General features: G+C 42.7%; 1 protein-coding gene across 1 annotated transcript in view; it reads left to right on the top strand.

Moving 5' to 3' along the window:
- Positions 1–20,513, top strand: part of LOC149461399 (DNA repair-scaffolding protein-like) — a 97,293-nt gene extending 76,780 nt beyond the window's left edge. The window contains exon 4 of the mRNA XM_089678363.1: positions 20,227–20,513. Coding sequence (XP_089534489.1) covers positions 20,227–20,474 — 248 coding nt within the window. The 3' untranslated portion in view covers positions 20,475–20,513. The remainder of the gene's footprint in view (positions 1–20,226) is intronic.
- Positions 20,514–20,848: the final 335 nt, after the last annotated feature.

Genomic DNA, 20,848 nt, shown 5'->3' with positions numbered 1-20,848 from the left:
CAAGTTAATACGGAGACCCGAAATCAAGGAGAAGTGCTCAAGAACCCGTTGCAAATTAGGAAGCGTCGTCAGAGGATTAGTAAGAGTCAAGAGGGCATCGTCCGCAAAAAGGTTCAGCTTCAACTCCTGTCCTGCGTATGGAACCCCCGATACATTGCAATCGGTTTGGAGCGCTACCAAATTTACTTTTGAGTTGTCTTATGGTGAGGTCCTAGAATATGTGTTGGGAGGGTTTGAAACCAGTATAAAAGTTGAGGCAGGACTGCCATCTTCAGTCAACTGTTCCTGCCAAACCACAATTGCATCTTAGTGGATCATTTGGTAAAATCCTTCCTTAACCTGACGAGAAAGGGAATACAATTAGCATGAAAAGATCTCCCACCTCAGGCATGAAGAAGATCCCTTGATACTTTAGATGTCTCTGGTTCCATTTGAACGGAAAGTGGTAGGAAGTCCAGAACTGCCCGGGGTAGATATATATTTAGGGCATTGAAAATGTATTTTGACGCTAACGCAATGTATGTCTGAAGCTCACTTCGTAGATCATCTGGAAAGCCTATTACTCTGTTCCCCTTTGTGACAATTCCCTTGATATTGGGGTTAACCCTATATGACCCAGGAGTGGTTCTAGAGTTAAAATAAAATGGGTAACCTTGATCGCCGCTGACGGACCGTTGTAAAGCCCTTTTATTCACCTTAACATTTTGGTCCCTATTCCTAAGACCACTAATGTATCAAACATGAATCCCCAATTAACCCTGTCGAAAGCCTTTTCGGCATCTATCGACAGGAATATTGTTGGCAATTTCTCTCTTTTTACCCTTTGTAGGAGGAGCAATGATCTCAGACCATTGTCCCTACCTTCTTTTCCTGGAATGAATCTTACCTGATCTAGGTGTATCCAGTTTGGCATCAGCTCCTTCATTCTGGTTGCCAATACCTTAGCTTACAATTTGGTGTCAATGTTTAATAAGGATATGGACCTATAACTGGCACACTGTGTGCTGTCTTTCCCTTCTTTAAGTATAATTTTTATATGTGCCTGCAAAGACGACTCCTTCAATTCCAGTCCCTCCCCTATTGCTTTCATATAACCACACATTTTCGGAACAAGGAGATCTTTAAACTTTTTAAAATATCCCACAGTGTATCCATCTGGGCCAGGACTCTTTCCTGCGTTCATATTTTTTAGTGGCAGGGTAATTTCCTCCAGGGTGATTGGTCTCTCTAGGCCTCTAATTTTTCTTGTGCTAATCTTGGCAACTCCACTTTGATTAAATATTTCTGCCTATTTTTCTTCTTTTCATCCTCCGTTTCTTTTTTATTTCTGGGGCTCACGTCATACAGCCTACTATAGTATTTATGGAACCTATTAACGATATCAGTGGTGGTGTACACCATTTCTCCTTTACCATGTTTAATTCTTTCTATAAAAGTTTTAGATTTCTTTTACTCATTAAATATTTTTCAGGTCTATTCCCCCACTGTTATATTTCTTCTGGTAAACATTTGTACCTATCTTCTTTTTATGTAACTGTTCTAATTTATAAAGCTCCTCCATCACTCTCTTTATTTCTTCTTTCTTTTTCTTTCCTTCTTTTTCTTTCTTTCTTTCTTTCTTTTTCTTTTTCTTTCTTTCTCTTTCTTTCTTTCGTTTTCTTTTTCTTTCTTTCTCTTTCTTTCTTTCGTTCTTTCGTTCTTTCTTTCCTTTCCTTTCCTTTCTTCCTTCCTTCCCCTATCGAGCTCAATATACCCCTGATATATGCTTTATGGGCCTCCCAATGTCAGGGACCGCGGCTCCATGGTCCGCGATCGCGGCTCCGTCCCTCGCGCATGCGCAGTGGCGGCAGATCGCGCCGGGACACAGGCACTAGGTCCCGGCGAGCCGCGGCTGACAGGACGCCGCGCATGCGCAGTAGGAGCCGCGGGCGCGCCTCAGGCGTCCAATGACAGCCGGGGGCGCGCCTCAGGCGTCCAATGACAGCCGGGGGCGCGTCCTAGCCGGCCAATGACAGTGCAGGGCGCACTATTTAAAGATGCCCTGCACTGTCACAGATTGCCGCAAGGTCTTCCTGTGATCCTGAGTTCCTGCACCAATCTTGTGACCCTGACTATTCTGCCTGCTCCTGCGTTTGACCCGGATTGCCCTGACTATTCTGCCTGCTCCTGCGTTTGACCCGGATTGCCCTGACCATTCTACGGATTGACTTCCCTGCTGACCCTGCGTGTGACCCGACTACTCTCGCCTACCGATTCTGTACCCCGCTTACCCTCACGGGCCCACGATCCGTTACTACCCTGCTGGGGCCGCCATCCTCTTCATATCTGGCTCTCCCGGTACCTGTCCCCAAAGGTCTCCTCAGCCACTGGCGGGCCTGCTCGGAGGTCGTGACCTGGCCCGGGACTGTTTCAAGTCCATCCCCACCATCAGGGGCTCTGGTGAAAGCACAGCCCGGGCTTAGACCCCACGCTCTGAGTAGGTCTGTCAGTTGGCAGCCTGAGGCACCACCTGGCGGATCATAACACCCAAATTGTGGCCACCGAGACCTCGGTCTCATTGCACTCAAAAAATTGCTGCCTTGGCCTTTTCTCTTTTTCTGGGTCCTGTAAAAGCATCTTCTTTAGTCTCCACATATTTATTTTGTCCTGATTCCTTCCTACCTGTAGTCTCATTGTGACAGGAGCATGATCAGAGATGGACATAACCTCTATGTTGGAACTCACCAACTACTCCAGTTGTCTATGCTCGATCATTATATAATCCAGTCTTGAGTACGAACCATGTATATATAATCCCTTTTACCTGGATGTTCTACTCTTTAGGTATCACTCAGTTGGCACTTATATAGTAATGTCTTCAGTAATTTGGATTTCCTACTCCCCTCTCTCTGCGTACATGAAGACGCATCCATCTGAGGATCCAGAAACATATTTAAGTCTCCTGCCACAACCAGGTCACCTTTTTTAAATTCAGAGTTTCCCTAATACAGCTTCCAAGAACATCTCTGGATTTTTATTTGAAACATAAATATTAGCTAGTGTATATTCAACTCCTTGTAACTTCTCTGCAAAAATAGAAACTGGCCCTCAGGATCCTCCATTCTTTCCTCCAGGATGAAATTAGCTTTTTTTGAAAACCCATTTGCTACATCTTTAGCTCTTTTAACTGGGGAATCAGCATGGGCAGCACAGTGGCTAAATGGTTAGCACTTCTGCCTGGCAGTACTAGGGTCGCCGGTTCAAATCCCAACCACTGTACCACCTGCCTGGAGTTTGCATGTTCTCTCTGTGCCTGCGTGGGTTTCCTCTGGGTACTCCGGTTTCCTCCCACACTCCAAAGACATGCTGGTAGGTTAATTGGCTCCTGTCTAAATTGGCCCTAGTATGTGTATGAATGTGAGTTAGGGACCTTAGATTGTACACCCCTTAAGGGTTAGGGACCGATGTAATGGTACAATATATATATGTAAAAGCGCTGCGTAAATTGATGGCGCTATATAAGTACCTGAAATAAATAATAATACCACGTTGCGTGGTGCTTAGTATATAATTTAACATTTTTGTCCTGAGTTATGTGTCTCTTGAAGAAACACCACATCTATGGAGTGTTGGTGGATTTCCCTCAGTATCTTATGTCTTTTTGTTGGAGAATTTAACCCTTTAACGTTATAAGTCATAAACTTTATCACACTCATTTCAAATATTATCCCGTTATCCTACTAATATTCCCATCACGAAAGGACAGATACAGACAGATTGAGATATGGACTTTCTTCCTTCCCTCCCTACTACGAAACCTATCACCTTTTCCTTTCTTCTTCCCACCTATCACCCCCCAACCCATCCCCCCCTCCCCTGAACCCTCGGGCCTACGTTTTGCCCTTGAATCTGTTGTGGGACCTTCCCACTGGCGATTCCTATATTGGGGTGGGACTCTAAACATGCACATCCACTCTGCTCCTTATCTCGCAACAGATGGGATCTAGAGTTTGGCAGCGCATTCAGCCTCCAGATGGCCCGTCCTCACCTTCTCATCATCTGCCTGATTCCTACTGCCCATCTAACCCTCCTGATTTCTCCATATATGAGACCTGCAACCCTGGCGTGGGGAAAGAGAGCTGGGGGAGGAGAGAGTGAAGGAAAAAAAAAAAGAAGAAAAAGCCGGGAGGGTCACCCCTTTCACCTCCCTCATCCCCCCCACCCCACACTGGTTTACCCTCTTTGTTTATTTACTGTCTGCCATGTTTCTTTTCCCGGCCCTGAACACTCAATAGACCCCCCTGACCACCCCACAATGTCCATTTCCTGTAAATCTAATTTTCTACAAAAGTCACTAATTTCTTCTGGGAATCTCAATCTTGCTGATTTTCCTTCTTTCCACCCAATCAGGCAGGCCAGGAAACCCCAGTTATGTTGAATTTTTTTCTCTCTCATCTGCTCCAACAATGGTTTCAGGGATCTTCTCCTAGCTAGCGTCTCAGATGCAATGTCAGCAAATATTTGCAATTTTATCTCTCCATATTTTATTTCAGGGATCTCTCTGAGATTTTTCCATGTTCTCATAGTGATGGAACCGGACAATCACATCTCTGGGCAAGTTTGTTGGCACTCCTTGCGGTCTCCTTATCCTATGTACGCTCTCCATTTTTAAATGCTCTATTGTGGATCTACCCATCAATGGGTTAAGCACTTTCTTTATTTTATCTCCCAAATTTTCCCCATGGGACTCTTCTGGCAAACCGCGAATCCTTAAATTATTTCTTCTTTCTCTCTTCTCTTGACCTTCTAATTTGAATGCAAGCTTTCTCTCTTCTCTTTCCATCTCTTCGACCTGCGTCTCAAGTTTAGTGATCCAAAGCTCCTTTGTCTCCATTTTCCCCTCTACCTCTTTTACTCGTGTCAATATTCGACCCATATCGTTAAGTATTGCCACCATTTCATTTTTCATAGACCTCTCCAATTTTTCAAACGTTTCTGCCATATCAGCTTTTGTAGGTATTTGTAATGTAGCTCCCTGTTGTTCCAAAACACTTTGATCTGTTATACTGTCTGCATTTATAAGGTCATTGGACTAGTTCGCTTCTTGTGTCCTTAGTGACATTCTTGGGGGATGATCTACCCGTTTTCTAGTTCACTGTTGTTTATCAGGGGTTAATGTCTCTAGACTTTTCTCCTATTGAGGTAGTATTTGCACTTGCTTAGGGTTTTTTTTACCCCCCCTTTGTCTGATCTGCTCTTCGTCCCTTTAATCTTTACCATTGAGTTTGCTGTTAATGCATGACTGCTGTATTTTCTGTCTCCAGTAAAGACTTTTTCCTCTGCTGACTTTAATCTCTCCTATTTGTTACTTTGGAAGCAGGAGTTATCTAACCAATTCCACTGCCACTGAGAACCCCCACGAATACAGTCCTCCATCCCCCCTAGTACTCAGGAGTGCGGTTAGACTGCAGCAATAACATCAGATGTGTCACAATACAAAAAAAAAGTCCCGTTATTGCTCATGGCAACTCACCACCACCTTTTGTGCTGGCAGACCCGGATCTCACCGTCCCAGGAAGCAGTCAGTCCCAGGCGTTGCTGCCGAGCTCGGCTCCTGATGAGATTAGATGCGTTAATGAGGGGTCTCTTTATATTAGACATCTAGGGTATCTCAGGTCTCCCAAGTCTGCCGTCCAAGTCCAGAGTAAATCACCTTTAATACTCTGCCTCTTCTTCAGCCATGAAGCCACACCACTTTCCTGGACGTTTGGAGTAGCTTGTCATTTTCAAAATTACGTCCATCCGTCACATGGGCGGACACATAAGATGTCACTCTCAACGTCCCCGTCTCCTTCGATGCCGCCACCTCCTGCTACCGGGGGACCACCAAGCCTCGCTGACCCGCCGCCTCTCCCAGGGGCACAGGTCCGGACTCCACCAGGACGCCGGGACTCAGAGTTGCCGCGATGCTCCGCTCCCGCCCAGGCTCTCGGGTAGTACAGGGCTCTGGCCGATGGACAGTGCAGATCAGGACAGGGCTGCACACATGGCTAGTGGGTGCCTGGAGCTCACGCTGCTCACGGTGCCATGTTCAGGCCCCTCACCTCTGACTGGACATTGATTCCAAAAACCTAGTTCTGAGCTTAGTGTCAAACAAAATAAGCAAACACCATATTGTGCATAATTTGATCCTGTGTGATAGCAGCCCTTCAAGATATCCACAAACAAATATCTACTGATAATACCGTGTTTCCCCGAAAGTAAGCCCTAGTGGTACTTTTTGACGTACCGCTAATATAAGCCCTCCCCCCGAAAATAAGACCTACCTCCAGCAGGGGAGAACTGACCATTCGGGCACTGCAGGGCCCCATGAGAGGCTCAGTCCGTCCCTGTATGTGCCGCTTCTTAAATAAGCAGGCATTGAGGGGACAGACAGTGAGGCAGGCACTGCAGAAATCTCTCCTCCTCAGAGTTTCAGCAGTGGGGCGGGTCCACATCCCTGCCACGGTGCTGAAGACGGAGTGCTGGAGGGGCGGGCAGAGTATGTAGCAGGTCAGTGTAATCCCCCGACCCTGGTGACAGCACTGCAAATTCATGTAGGAGGAGGGGGGGGGTGAGAGGGCAGAGAGAGAGAGCGAGAGAGAAGGCAGAGCGAGAGAGAAGGCAGAGAGAGAGAGAAGGCAGAGGGGGGGTGGGGGTCCCTTGCTTTAAAACGTACCTTTTTTGGAGCTGGTGGAGAGATAAGTTCGGTTTCAAGCTGACGATCCCGCAGGATGGATCAGATCTGTGGATTGGGGAGGATAATGGATCAGACTCCGATCCATTATGCTCAATCCGCAGATCCGATCCATCCTGCGGGGATCGTCAGAGGGGGTGTCAATAAAAATAAGACCTACCCGAAAATAAGCCCTAGTGCATTTTTATAACCTAAAATTAATATAAGACAGTGTCTTATTTTCGGGGAAACACGGTATATAACACATTGTGTAACACTATCACTTTAAGGGTGTGAAAAATGTGAGTTAGGGACCTTAGATTGTACACTCCTTGAGGGTTAGGGACTGATGTGAATGCAAAATATGTATGTATAGCTTTGCGTAAATTGATGGCTTAATAGTAGTAGCCCTAGTTGTAGTAACAGTCCTCATTCTATTAGTAATAGTAGTGCTGGTATTAGTAGTCTTAGTAGTAGTTGTAGTAGTAAACATAGTCGTAGTAGTAATAGTAGTAGCAATCCTAGTAGTAGTAATAGTAGTGGTCCTATTAGTAGTAGTAGTTGTCGTAGTTCTAGTAGTAGTATTAGTAGTATTCATAGTAGTACTCCTAGTAGTAGTCGTACTACTAGTAGTAGTCCAAGTAGTAGTAGCAGTTCTATTAGTTGTAGTAGTAGTAGTCCTAGTAGTAGTCATTGCAGTAGTAATCATATTAGTAGTAGTAGCAGTTCTATTAGTAGTATTTGTAGTAATAGTATTCGCAGTAGTCATAGTCCTAGTCTTAGTAGCTGTAATAGTCCTAGTAGTAGTAATCGTAATAGTATTTGTAGTCCTAGTAGTAGTAGTCATAGGCCTGTTGTTAGTAGTAGCAAACAGTCGTAGTAGTAGCTTTCGTAGTCATAGTAGTAGTAGTCCTAGTAGTACTCCTAGTAGTAGTAGTCCTAGTAGTTATAATAGTATTAGTTGCAATAGTAGCAGTCCTAGTAGTAGTAATAGTAGTAGTAGTAATAGTCGTAGTAGCTGTTGTTGTAGTAGTCCTAGTAGAAGTCATAGTCCTAGTAGTAGTAGTAATAGTAGTAAACCTAGTGGTAGTAGTCCTATTATTATTAGTAGTAGTAGTAGTCCTAGTAGCTATAATAGTAGTAGTCCTAGTAGTAGTAGCTGTTGTAGTAGTAGTGGTCTTAGTAGTAGTCATAGTAGTTGTAGTCCTATTAGTAGTAGTAATCAGCGTAGTCATAGTCTTATTTGTAGTAGTAGTCCTAGTATTAGTAGTCTTAGTAGTAATTGCAGTCCTAGTAGAAATAATAGTAGTCATAGTCCTAGAAGTAATAGTAGTCATCAGCCTGTTAGTAGTAGTCCTAGTAGTAGTATTTGTAGTCCTGGTAGAAGTAGTAGTACTAGTAGTAGTCATAGTCCTAGTAGTCGTAGTAGTATTAGTCGTAGTAGTAGTAGAAGTAGTTGTAATTCTAGTCGTAGTAAAAGTAGTTGTAGTGTCGTTCTAGTAGTAGTAAAAGTAGTCGTAGTTCTAGTAGTAGTAAAAGTAGTCATAATTCTAGTAGTAGTAAAAATAGTCATTGTCCTAGTAGTAGTAAAAGTAGTCATCGTCCTAGTAGTAGTAAAAGTAGTTGTTTTAGTAGTAGAAGTAGTTGGCGTCCCAATAGTAGTAGTAGTAGTCGTCGTCGTCCTATATAGTAGTAGTCTTAGTTGTAAGTCTTAGGCTGGCCATACACATATAGATTTTTCTTCAAGAATTTTAGTTTCAAGAATATTAGTTTGGTTTCCTAATTGTTAGTGGGGTCAAATCGATGTTTGTTTTCAACCACAGTGACGGGAGAATTCGAAGGGGCAGGATGGAAAACTTTTCTCGATCAAATGAATTTTTGACTGGTGTATGTGGTTATCGTTCAGAAATTACATTCATTTTAAACTTGAATGTTAAAAGCAAAAGACGATTTCCGGACAACATTCATCCATTCACTGAATGTTCATAGAATTTCGTATGAATATTCTCGTCCGGAAATCTACACGTGTATGGCTAGCTTAAGTCATAGTAGTAGTTTTAGTCATAGTCCTAGTAGTAGTAGTCTTAGTCGTAGTTCTAGTAGTAGCTGTAGTAATGGTCGTAGAAGTAGTCCAGTGTCAGTATACAAAATATACATAGTGACAATCTTGTCCACCACTGGAGTTCATAAGCTGCTAAATAAATAAATAATACATTTCACAGCAGGACCCTCTGTCTTGGAAATTCACTTTCCATGAATTTTCCTTACCGTGAGTGTCCGCAGTTGGATGCGCAGCAATCCCCCCTAAAGCTGTGCGAACTTCGCTGCAACCGCATTGTGCCCTCGGCTTACCGCGACTGCAGCTTAGCTTCACGATTCCTGCGCCTCCAACGGTGTGCAAAGGTTTAGCTCTTTTGAGATGTGGGGAAATGGAGCTCCAGTAATCCAGGAATAAATCAGATGATACTTCCAGGTTAAAGTTGGAATCCACTCTGCCTGGGTCTAACACCAGACTCCTGTTTTCATTATCTTACAAAACACACGGGGCCAAGTCAATCCCCTCCCACAGAACAATGTATAGGGAGTGTCCATACACGAGAATGTCCATCCTGCTCGGAGTGCAAAGTTCCCTCTTAACCTATACTAAAAACCAGTTAAACCAGTTTTTCTGTCCTCCCCCGTAAGCTCGCTTTGGAGAGCAAGTTTCACATTATTTACATGCTATCAGCTCCCAGCAGTATGTACATTGTCTGTACAAGCATCCCCTAGATTAAACAGTGCCAGTCTGTATCTGAATGGGCCCGATACGATCTTTATTAAAACACATCCATCCAGATACAGTTCAGGTCCGTAGTGGCTTGTAGAGATATACATGAGCCTGCACGCGGAGTTTGCACTGCCTGGCGCCTGGCCATACGAAGTCCATGTGCTACTATGCTGCTGATATGTGGATACAGGCCCGCGGCCTACTGCCGGCGGCATTCGCATCGAATGCCGTGGTGGTATACACGCCAGTCTATAAGCGCAGATCTGCCATCTCATCCATTACCGAGCTGAGTACTGTAATATATACATTGTAAATGCACATGGCCTAATTGCAGCCTTCAGAGCTTTAATTAAGCCACATGAGAGACATATGAATAACACTAATATATGACACATTTAAAGGACAACCTGTAATAGAAAATTTCCATGACACCTCCATTTCTCCAATGGCTCCAAGAACTCAATTGGACTCGTACCCCCAAAAAAAAGAATTAAATTATAATTGTATTGTAAACAGTAATATACTCTACTCCCGTGCCCTTCTGCATTGTAAACACAGGAGGTCACCTGCTTAGTACAGGCATTATTCAGAGAACACTTTCAATTCTCTTAATGAATGCAAAGTGTTCTCTGATTGGATGAGATGAAGATACCAATGCCACTGTCCAGTCTGCAAATTGATTTGTGGAGATGGAGTGGCGGGTGAAATCCCTGTCCAGTGGGTGCACAGGTCTCAACAACCAGTAAGTGCAAGTGAAGATGTAAAAGCTCTTAGGTGGTGATCTTGTGGAGTGGGTAGTGGTGGGGTACTGGTGGGCAGCTGTCTGTCCTCTAAAGGGTTGAAGACTAAACTGAAATGTCCACATACTATTATTTTGGGTTGGAGGGAGTGGGCATTAAGCTTATTTAATAATTCCTGGTCATTGAAGTTGGGGCCATAGTGTTACTGGGTGTCTTAATGCAATAACCTTTTCATAATCTACCAACAAATACCATAATCTCATATACACAAAATAATGTCCAACACAAGTCCCATAAAAAAATTAAAGTCCAAAAAAAAAAAACTATAAAGTTCAAAAACTATAAAGTTATAAATTGTGCAAATGACACTCCTCACTTCTTCAATCTTCCAAAGTGTGTTAATGTCCAAATCTTCCCTTTAATCCAATAAGTACCTCAAAAAAACAAACTAAATATGGTGCATTATCTTTTAAAATCAATAAATCAATAAATAGCATGCAACACACTAGTGACACAACATCACGCATGTGAAGTAAAAACACAGCACACCACTTAGCTAGTGGTCCTGTGAAACCACCACTGCAAAACGTGACAATCTTCAGAACACACTATGTGATCAGTGACAAATGGTGTCAAATACGTGCCACTCCACGTGTAGGATAAATACAATTACCCCCTTAAACTTTGTGCCACATATAATTGCCTTCACTGGGGGTATGTCATCCTTGACAGTAGTAGACAATCGGAACTTCCTCACACAATGACGGGTATCGGGATCCCCGTTCCTCACAGGACAAATGGGAACAGACTCAGTGGAGTAGTACAAATGGTAACATAATTTATTATCAACAGCTTACATGGTAAAATTGCCGTCCATCCTCGCTGGTCTCCGTACTCTGCTGAGACCTTCTCCAAAATGGCCGCTCTGCACCTTCCGGCCTAGCGTCTGACGTCAGACGCTAGGCCGGAAGGTGCAGAGCGGCCATTTTGGAGAAGGTCTCAGCAGAGTACGGAGACCAGCGAGGATGGACGGCAATTTTACCATGTAAGCTGTTGATAATAAATTATGTTACCATTTGTACTACTCCACTGAGTCTGCTCCCATTTGTCCTGTGAGGAACGGGGATCCCGATACCCGTCATTGTGTGAGGAAGTTCCGATTGTCTACTACTGTCAAGGATGACATACCCCCAGTGAAGGCAATTATATGTGGCACAAAGTTTAAGTGGGTAATTGTATTTATCCTACACGTGGAGTGGCACGTATTTGACACCATTTGTCACTGATCACATAGTGTGTTCTGAAGATTGTCACGTTTTGCAGTGGTGGTTTCACAGGACCACTAGCTAAGTGGTGTGCTGTGTTTTTACTTCACATGCGTGATGTTGTGTCACTAGTGTGTTGCATGCTATCACATTTATTGATTTTAAAAGATAATGCACCATATTTAGTTTGTTTTTTTGAGGTACTTATTGGATTAAAGGGAAGATTTGGACATTAACACACTTTGGAAGATTGAAGAAGTGAGGAGTGTCATTTGCACAATTTATAACTTTATAGTTTTTGAACTTTATAGTTTTTTTTTTTTTTTGGACTTTAATTTTTTTATGGGACTTGTGTTGGACATTATTTTGTGTATATGAGATTATGGTATTTGTTGGTAGATTATGAAAAGGTTATTGGATTATGCACTTTCAAGGGTGAAAGGTTGACTTTTCATGTGGGAAATTTATGAGTTTTAATTCATTATGGGTGTCTTAATGGTCACTTTGCCCATATGCGCTGCACAAGGTCATGTTCTTTAGTGATCGTTTGGCACCAAAGGTTTTCATGCAACATAATGATAACCCCTGCCTTGCACCCCTTAGCCAGGGATCACCACACAAGGTCCACTCTAGGTTTTTATTCAACAGAATAACATCCACTTTGCATTCCAACAATAGGCTCACTCCTGGTTTGTAGAGGAATTGGAAATCTTCCAGGCATAGGCGAGTATTATGCAAAAGAGAGGTGGTGAAGGACCATTCATATGGTGAGCATAGCCCTTTTCAAGTTTTGTGTCACAATGTTTAGAGGGTTAGAAAAAAAAAAAAAAAAAGCGATTGGAGATAGTCATGGGGCAGTGTCCCAGTACATCTCCCCGCATAAGGGATCATAAATATTCAAAACAAGGCTTAGCCACGTGAATGGCAGTACAAAGGTGAATCCAAGTGCAACGAAATATCAACAGTGACAGTTAACAACTTGAACAAAAAAGGGGAGGAAATAGCCACCTAGCATGACACGTGAATATGTGTCATATTAATATCTCCGTCTCACTAATAATTAGTGTGGATTTATAAACCCGATATACTTAACATAAAAAATAGCAGTATGACAAGTGCAATACTGCTCACACAAAGTGGTTATTAGAAAATCCAAGCGGAGTAATATAATTAGTAACTACAAAAAGGTTTTATTCGATCACATGGATCATAAGGAGGTTAGACAGAGACATGGTAAACAGGTCATTATAAAATCACTAAGTTAAAAACATTCAGTGTCTCCAGATCTAATAGTTGTTCGGCAATCAGGAATCCACATAAGGCAATGAAGTTCCTAACTACTTGATCAAAGAATTTTCATATTTTCCATACGATATCTGCATAGGGAGATCATTCTTCAAAAAAATGTTTTTGGTAACCACCACAATGAATAGAATGACTTCCTAAAATGGAAAAACCAGAAAAGAAAGGATCATAGTAGAGGGAACAAAAAATAAGATATATGCACTAACCATATGCAATAACAAAGTAACCCCATATCAGGTATATATGTTATTCCATTACCTTCTCATAAGCTTGACCATCTTTAAGGGATGGATATATGGCCTTCCTGGGTAACCACCCCACATGGAAATGTATCCACAGTAGTAAGTGATTCTAAAAGTGTGTAAATATGAGACATAAATATCAAACTACCAACAAAGCTGAATAGAACTAAATAAGGGTAAAAATCTCTGAATATTACCATACAGAAGATCAAGGGGACTCCTCCTCACTTGAAGTAAGATCAGGCCTGGATGAAAAAGTGAATATGGGGGTGGGAAGCCAGGTGGTTAATGTATAAAGTCCAGACTGGTTGATACAGTCTATGTATATTTAGATATATAGACCCAAATCTGGGTTTCCAAAAATTGCTCAATAATGAGAAAGTAGTGCGGTTCCTTAAAAATATATATGAGACTGCTAACAACTTGCCCTTCTGAGGATTTTCCCCCTTTCCTGAACAGGCCATTTTTTGTGTTACAGCGCTGCGTTACTTTAACTGACAATTGTGCGGCCATACTGTACCCAAATTAAATTTACGTCCTTTTTTTCCTTTCAAATTAAGCTGTCTTTCGGTGGTATTTGATCACCTCTGCGGTTTTTACTTTTTGCACTATAAACAAAAAAAGACTGACAATTTTGAGAAAAAAAACTATTTTTGACGTTTTGCTATTAAACATATCCAGTAAAAAAAAAAAAAAAAATTTTTAAATTCAAATTTCGTCATAAATTTAGGACAAAATGTATTGTGCTACATGTCTTTGCTAAAAAAAAACCCCAATACATGTAAATTAATTGGTTTTCGTGAAATTTATAGCATTTACAAATGACGGTATAGATACTTTTAATTTTTTTTAAGTTTTTACTAGTAATAGCGGCGATCAGAGACTTATTGCAGGACTGCGGTGGGCATTCTGACAGGGGGGGAAATGACTTGGTGTCACTGACATCCCCAATGACACCGATATAGTGATCAGTGCTGTTTTACTTGTGTCTGTGCTTCACTGTAATCACACTGCTTTGGATGGCTGTGCTGTGCACAGCCATCCAAAGCGGTGAGCATGAGCTGACAGGGAGGAGAACTGTATTGCCTCATGCACGCCCCTTACCCGGAGATGCAAAATCACGTACATATCTGTGATTTTGCGCACCCATGCGGCCCTGTAGCAGTATATCTGCTGTAGGGTGGTCGGGAAGTGGTTAAATTATGTAGTTCTCAGTGCGGTCATCTTTTTTTCTCAATGCAAGCTTGTATAGAGTACTCTGAGAATGTAAATAATGAGACCCCTGGGAGCATTCGTCCCATAATTAAAAAGGAGAGGAGTCATGGGTGGGCATTCAAAGAATTTTTACTGGGGAACAGTCATGACTGGTACCAGTGGGGATAAGCCTATAAGTAGGAGTGCCACAAAAACAGTAAGGGGTTGAGAGGCAGTTGCCAAATGCATGTCCACAAAAGCAAAGCAGGTAAAGATAGACAGGACCTTGAAGGGGGTCTTACCTTATTTCAACTTGGAATCAGATGCAATTTCTCAGGCTGACATGCTCGTTTGTAGGTGAACGCTGAGAGCCTCTTCGCTGGGTGCCTGTGAGTGGCGACCCAGAGAGGAGGTCAAATTGAGAGATTGTAGAAAGTGGGTTGCGTCCTCTGGATCTACAAATGAGTGAACTTTGTTGGGTGCAAAGATCTTGAGGATGGCCACGTACATCAGTGAGAATTTGATCTGTTTCCTAACCAGGTTTTTGCATACAGGAGTATATTCCTTGGAGGTTTCCTAATTCCACAAAGCCAAGTCTGAGAAAAGACTCCAATTCCGAAAAAGGTGAGGTGCTGCGAAAACTCTACATAAAACCAAAATGCTTATTTTATTCACAATAGAAAATACAAACCATATTGAATGTTTAAAATGAGATAATGTTCAATATTAAGAAAACAATAAAATACTTTTGAAATTGATGGCAGCAACACATCTCAAAAGAGGTGACGTCAAGAAAAAGCTGGCAAAGTAAGTGGTACTAACAAGGAAGAGCTGGAAGAACATTTTGCAACTAATTGGGTTAATTTGCAGCAGGTCAGTAATATGACTGAGTATAAACAGAGCATCTTAAAGAGTCCGTGTCTCAGATGTAAAGATCGACAGAGGTTCACCAATCTGTGAAAAGCTGCATCGAAAAATTGTCAATTTCAGAATAATGTTCCTCAGTGTAAATTTGCAAAGACTAAATACACTGCTCAGAAAAATTAAAGGAACACTTTTTAATTAGAGTATAGCATCAAGTCAATTAAACTCCTGGGATATTGATCTGGTCAGTTAAGTAGCAGAGGGGGTTGTTAGTTTCAGCTGCTTTGGTGTTAATGAAATTAACAACTGATACACTAGATGGGCCACAATGAGACGACCCCCCAAAACAGGAATGGTTTTACAGGCGGAGGCCACTGTCATTTTTTTCCCCATTCATCTTTTCTTACTGTTTTTCATTAGTTTTGCATTTTGCTAGGGTCAATGTCACTATTGGTATCATGAGGTGATACCTGTACCTAGCAGAGGTTGCACAGGCAGTCCAACTCCTCCAGGATGGCACATCAATATGTGCCTTGCCAGAAGGTTTGCTGTGTCTCCCAGCACAGTCTCAAGAGCATGGAGAAGATTCCAGGAGACAGGCAGTTCCTCTAAGAGAGCTGGACTGGGCCATAGAAGGTCCTTAACCCATCAGCAGAACCGATATCTGCTCCTTTGTGCAAGGAGGAACAGGATGAGCACTGCCAGAGCCCTACAAAATGACCTCCAGCAGGCCACTGATGTGAATGTCTCTGACCAAACAGTTAGAAACTGACTTCATGAGGGTAGCCTGAGGGCCTGAAGTCCTCTAGTGGGCCCTGTGCTCACTACCCAGCACCATGGAGCTCGATTGGCATTTGCCATTGAACACCAAAATTGGCAGGTCCACCACTGGTGCCCTGCTTTTCACAGATGAGAGCAGGTTCACCCTGAGCACATGTGACAGATGTGAAAGGGTCTGGAGAAGCTGTGGAGAATGTAATGCTGCCGTTTTGGTGGTGGGTCAGTGATGGTCTGGGGGGGGGGGCATATCCATGGAGGGACACACAAACCTCTACAGGCTAAACAATGGCACCCTGACTGCCATTAGGTATCGGGATGAAATCGTTTGACCCATTGTCAGACTCATTGCTGGTGCAGTGGGTCCTGCATTCCTCCTGGTGCATGACAGCTTCATGTGAATATGCAGGCAGTTCCTGGAGAATGATGGAATTGATACCATTGAATGGCCCCCACACTCGCCTGACCTAAATCCAATAGACACCTCTGGGATATCATGCTTCGGTCCATCCAGTCGCCAGGTTGCACCTCAGACTGTTCAGAAGCTCAGTGATTCCCTGGTCCAGATTTGGGAGGAAATACCCCAGGACACCAACCGTCGTTGTCAGGCATGCATACAAGCATGTGGGGGCCATACAAACTACTGAGTACCATTTTGAGTTGTTGCAATGAAATTTCAGCAAAATGGACTAGCCTGCTGCATCATTTTTTCACTTTGATTTTCGGGGTGTCGTTGAATTCAGTCCTCTGTAGGTTGGTAATTTTCTTTTCCATCAAATGATGGGGCATCCTTACGTTCTTAACACATTACCCAGTCCATCTCAGTATAGATATGCAGCATGATATTTTCCCCTTTGGGATCTGATGTATTTTCAAAGTGTTCCATTAATTTTTTTGAGCAGTGTATATCATTGTCTACACTACATAATGTCATCAAAGGTTTCTGAGAATCTGGAGAAATCTCCGTGTGCAAGGGACAAGGCCAAAGCACAATATTGGATGCCCATGATCTTCAGGCCCTCAAATGGCACTACATTAAAAACAGGCATGATTCTGTGATGGACATCACTCGTGGGCTCAGGAATACTTCCAAAAATCACTGTCTGTAAACAGAGATCGGCATGCCATCCACAAACGCAAGTTAAAGCTCTATCATGCAAAGAATTGCCATATTTGAACATTATCCAGATTCTGGGCCAAAGCTCATTTAAAATGGTCCATTGCAAAGTGCAAACACTGTCCTGTGGTCAGACAAATTAAAATTTTTATATTTGATTTGGCAACCATGGGTGCTGTTTCCTTCCTATCAGCGCTCAGTTGAAAAGCCTGAATCTCTGATGGTATAGAGATGCATTAGTGCGTATGGAATGGGCAGCTTGCACAGGCACTATTTGTGCTGAAAGATATTTCCAGGTTTTAGAGCTGTATATACTAGAGCTGGTCTCTTCAATTGCCTGCTTTTTGTTGCCCAGTCCCAACTTTTTGAGACATGTTGCTGTCATCAGTTTCAAATTTACCTTATTTTTATCTTAAAATGGAACATTTTCTCAGTTTAAACATTTAATACGTTATGAAAAAATATAGGTTTATGAAGTTTGCCTTTCATTGTTTTTATGTAGAAAATTTATTCCACGTCCTAGCGTTTTTGGAATTCAGGTTGTAAAAGCTGGAGTTTGTATACAACAAGATAATTCTGCACACTATGCACATTTTGAATTGGGGCTTTGTCAACATAGTCCAAGTAGTGAACCATGACAGGTTTTTATTGAGTAGTGTTGAATCATGGTAGTTCCAGTCTCTGTACTCCACGGTAACATGGTGTGACATAAATGTGAACATAAATGTACAGATTTGAGTAGATAAGATGTGACCTGTAGAAAATATGACAATGTAATCCTAAATGTAGTTTCAGTCCTTTTCATTAAAGAAATAAGGTATTCAGAGACAGATGGTCATCAATTAGCATCTGAAAAGAGACAGAGCTTCCTCAGGCTGGAAGTGGCACCTGGGTGCTAATAAGGTTTGTCACCTTCTGGGGAAACCAGGAAGGAAACGGCTGGAGACAGGTTGGCTTCATGACAGCGGGAGACCAGAGCTTTGAAGTATATCAGGGGATCAAAGGAAATGTTTCATCTCTCATAAAAGCTAAAATATTAGTTGCAGAGAGATGAAAATACTTCCTTCTGATGGGGCACTCTGTGAGTTACATCGGCATATAAAAACCGTATTTGTGAATTAGGTAGAATGCCAGAAAAATGCAGGAAATGGTTATGTGGCGCTGGATTGCGACAGCCGAACAGTGATTGGTACTGTTGCGATCGAACTAATGCGCTGGTGTCGGAAAGCCAAGCCTCGGCTTGGTGATTCAAGCCAGTCTTGGTCCAATTGACTTTGGGCAGGTCGGCACCCAGAACATCCTGTGGGCGGGTACAGGAACACCCACCCAGGGTCAGTTGACCAAGAACTAATGTCCTGCCATATCCCCATAAATTGAGTACCCTGACATTGGGACATTGTAATTCGTATGGAGCCGGTTCGATTTGACTGACGGATTGCTGATTCTCCCTGACTTGCTCCAGTCGCAGGATAGATCTTGGTAAAAGTTTTATTCTGTTTTATTCCCTTTTATTTTATAGCGAATAGTCTGTGTGTCTTCTGGTATTTTTTATAACTTTTTATACTTTGTACATATTTTGTGCACTGCCCACTTTCGGGATATTAAATCTTAAAATTAATAAATGACTTCTGTGTATTTAAGCCCAGGCTCATATCTTCAGAGAGATTAGATTGTATTGTATGTTGGTGTCTTTATACGCTCGGTCAAGCTCATTGCCAATCTGTATGCAATTACACTGCGTGTTGGCAGATTGCGTGCAGATTGTAAAGGTAACAGATCTGCCAGATGGAGATCTGTGTGTGTGGGGTGTCCCAGCAGACCGTTCTGCGGATAAACTGTTGGGTGGTGGCAAGCTACCGTTTGTGGTGTGTGTGGACAGTGGAAGAGTGATTTACACTGGGGTTCTAGCTGTAGGACAGCTGGAGGGATCCTAGAAGGGTGTGTGATTGCTAAGCTGTTCCTCAACTCTAATCAGCGCACCAGATTGTATATAAGGTTTGTATCTGCCAGTGTGTGGGCAGCCATCTGGATTGGAGTGGAGTCCCCCCGGTGGTGGCCAAGAGGTAGTGCAGGCTGTGAAAGTATATCATGGTTGGTCTTATATACGGTTTTATATATTCAAAGTTAAGTCCCCTTTATTCCCTCTCACCTCTAGTCACGGCCACACGTGCGTGCCTCGGTTAGCTAGTCGCTGTGGGCGTGGCATGTGGGGGAATCCGTGACACATGGATACAAAGCTTGTGGGGCAAGGCCTCAGGGATGGCCACCAAGCAGAGGTTTTATCTCCTCAATCTGTTCTCAAGGTCTTCAGCTTTGTCCATCAGTGCAGCTTGCTACTCATGGAGGGTCTTGAGCTGTATTTCGCAGGAGTCCATATTATCTTCGATGTTGCTTACCTGCTGATCTAAGGTCTCAGTTCTGGTCTCAGTATCTAAGAGTTGTTCCCAGAATTCCTGGAGTTGTTGGGAGAGCAGCTCTGGGAAGGGAGATTTGAGGTGTGCTGCACCCTCATTCGCTAGCAGTTTGTAGTCCGTGAATAGATTGACTGATATTTCAGGGAGCGCCATTTGTTCTTCAGTGTCTTCAGATGCAGTATGGTCGCCATCTTGGAGGGGTGAAGGTGGCTCTTTGTCTTTGTGGAGACTAGCTTTGGTAGTGGTGTTTTGAAGATACATTTCTCCATAGCAGAGTGCTAGAGGTTTTATGTAACCCACCTAATACCAGTCCTGTCAAGATTCGTCTGAGCTGCAAGAATTGTAGCAGATTATCGGCAGGCTGGAGCTGCAACTTTCAAACGTCTGGTCACATCAGGCATTGGAACTGGAAGTAATGTTTGCTTTAAGATGAACCTGTACTCTGACTTGCTGAACAAGTTGAATGTTAAGCAGGGCTATGTATGATTGTTCATCCCATGGCAAACAGCACTCGGGTCTGGTGATTGTCTGCTTTTGCATTGAGCATTGCCAGTGGATCCAGATGGTAGGAAGGCAAAGACTAACTGTATAGTCCATACATTAAAGTGAACCTACTATTTGCTCTCGGAGAAAAGTCTGTACAGATTCACTTTTTAAGCTAAGCTTTATTGTAAATGTGCAAATGGTACCTTCTTTTTAGTGATGTGTAAACGCCTTTCCAGATTGACAGGATCAACTGTTTTTTTTTTCATGTAAAAGTAGCTCTTTTGAAACTATTATCAACAGTAATACAGTGATAATACAGCAGATAGTCCTTTTTATTTATTTATTTTTTATCTCCTCCCAGAAACTTCAACAGATGACTGTGCTAAAGATCCAGCGGATATTGTCTGGAGTTCCAGTGACAGCAGTTTATCCAATGATGAGGGTAAAGAGGCAGATTTACTAGACATTTCTGAACTATCCCCTCAAAGTGCCAGGAGATTGCAGGATACAGATTTGGCTATTTCTTCAGAAGGTTGCAGTGGAGGTAAGAGAACTTGTTTGATTCTGATGTTTATTACTGTTCTCAAATATGTAAAACTGGAACTATGAATCAAACTTCATAAAATATATTTAATTTATGTACAGTACAGGACACATGCTGATTATGATTTAGTTATATGTAGCTACTTTGAGGCAATTGGACACTGTCAAAAAAGACTGCAGGGACATGATCCATGTAACCTCTCCCACTCCCAGCTAGCCTCGGCTTATTGCTTGTTTCCTTCTGTGATGGACTTTCTGTCTATAGGAGAAGCCTACTCTCTTCTAAGGAGGCTCTGTCTCTCCCTCTCGCGGATTTCAGCTGCTTCATTAAAAGCCATACAGGAAGATCGGTGCATGCAACGGCCGCCCACCGCCACACCAATCTCCCATGACTGTTCATCAGATTCCCCTTTCTGGGACCCCTGTGTGCTCTTCAGGGC

Source organism: Staurois parvus, unplaced genomic scaffold (genome assembly GCF_062004578.1).
Source record: "Staurois parvus isolate SC_StPar_1 unplaced genomic scaffold, SC_StPar_1.0 ptg000203l, whole genome shotgun sequence".
In the NCBI taxonomy this organism is placed as follows: Eukaryota; Metazoa; Chordata; class Amphibia; order Anura; family Ranidae; genus Staurois; species Staurois parvus.
Note: the sequence above shows the minus strand (reverse complement) of the source record. Positions and strands in the feature narration are given on the sequence as shown.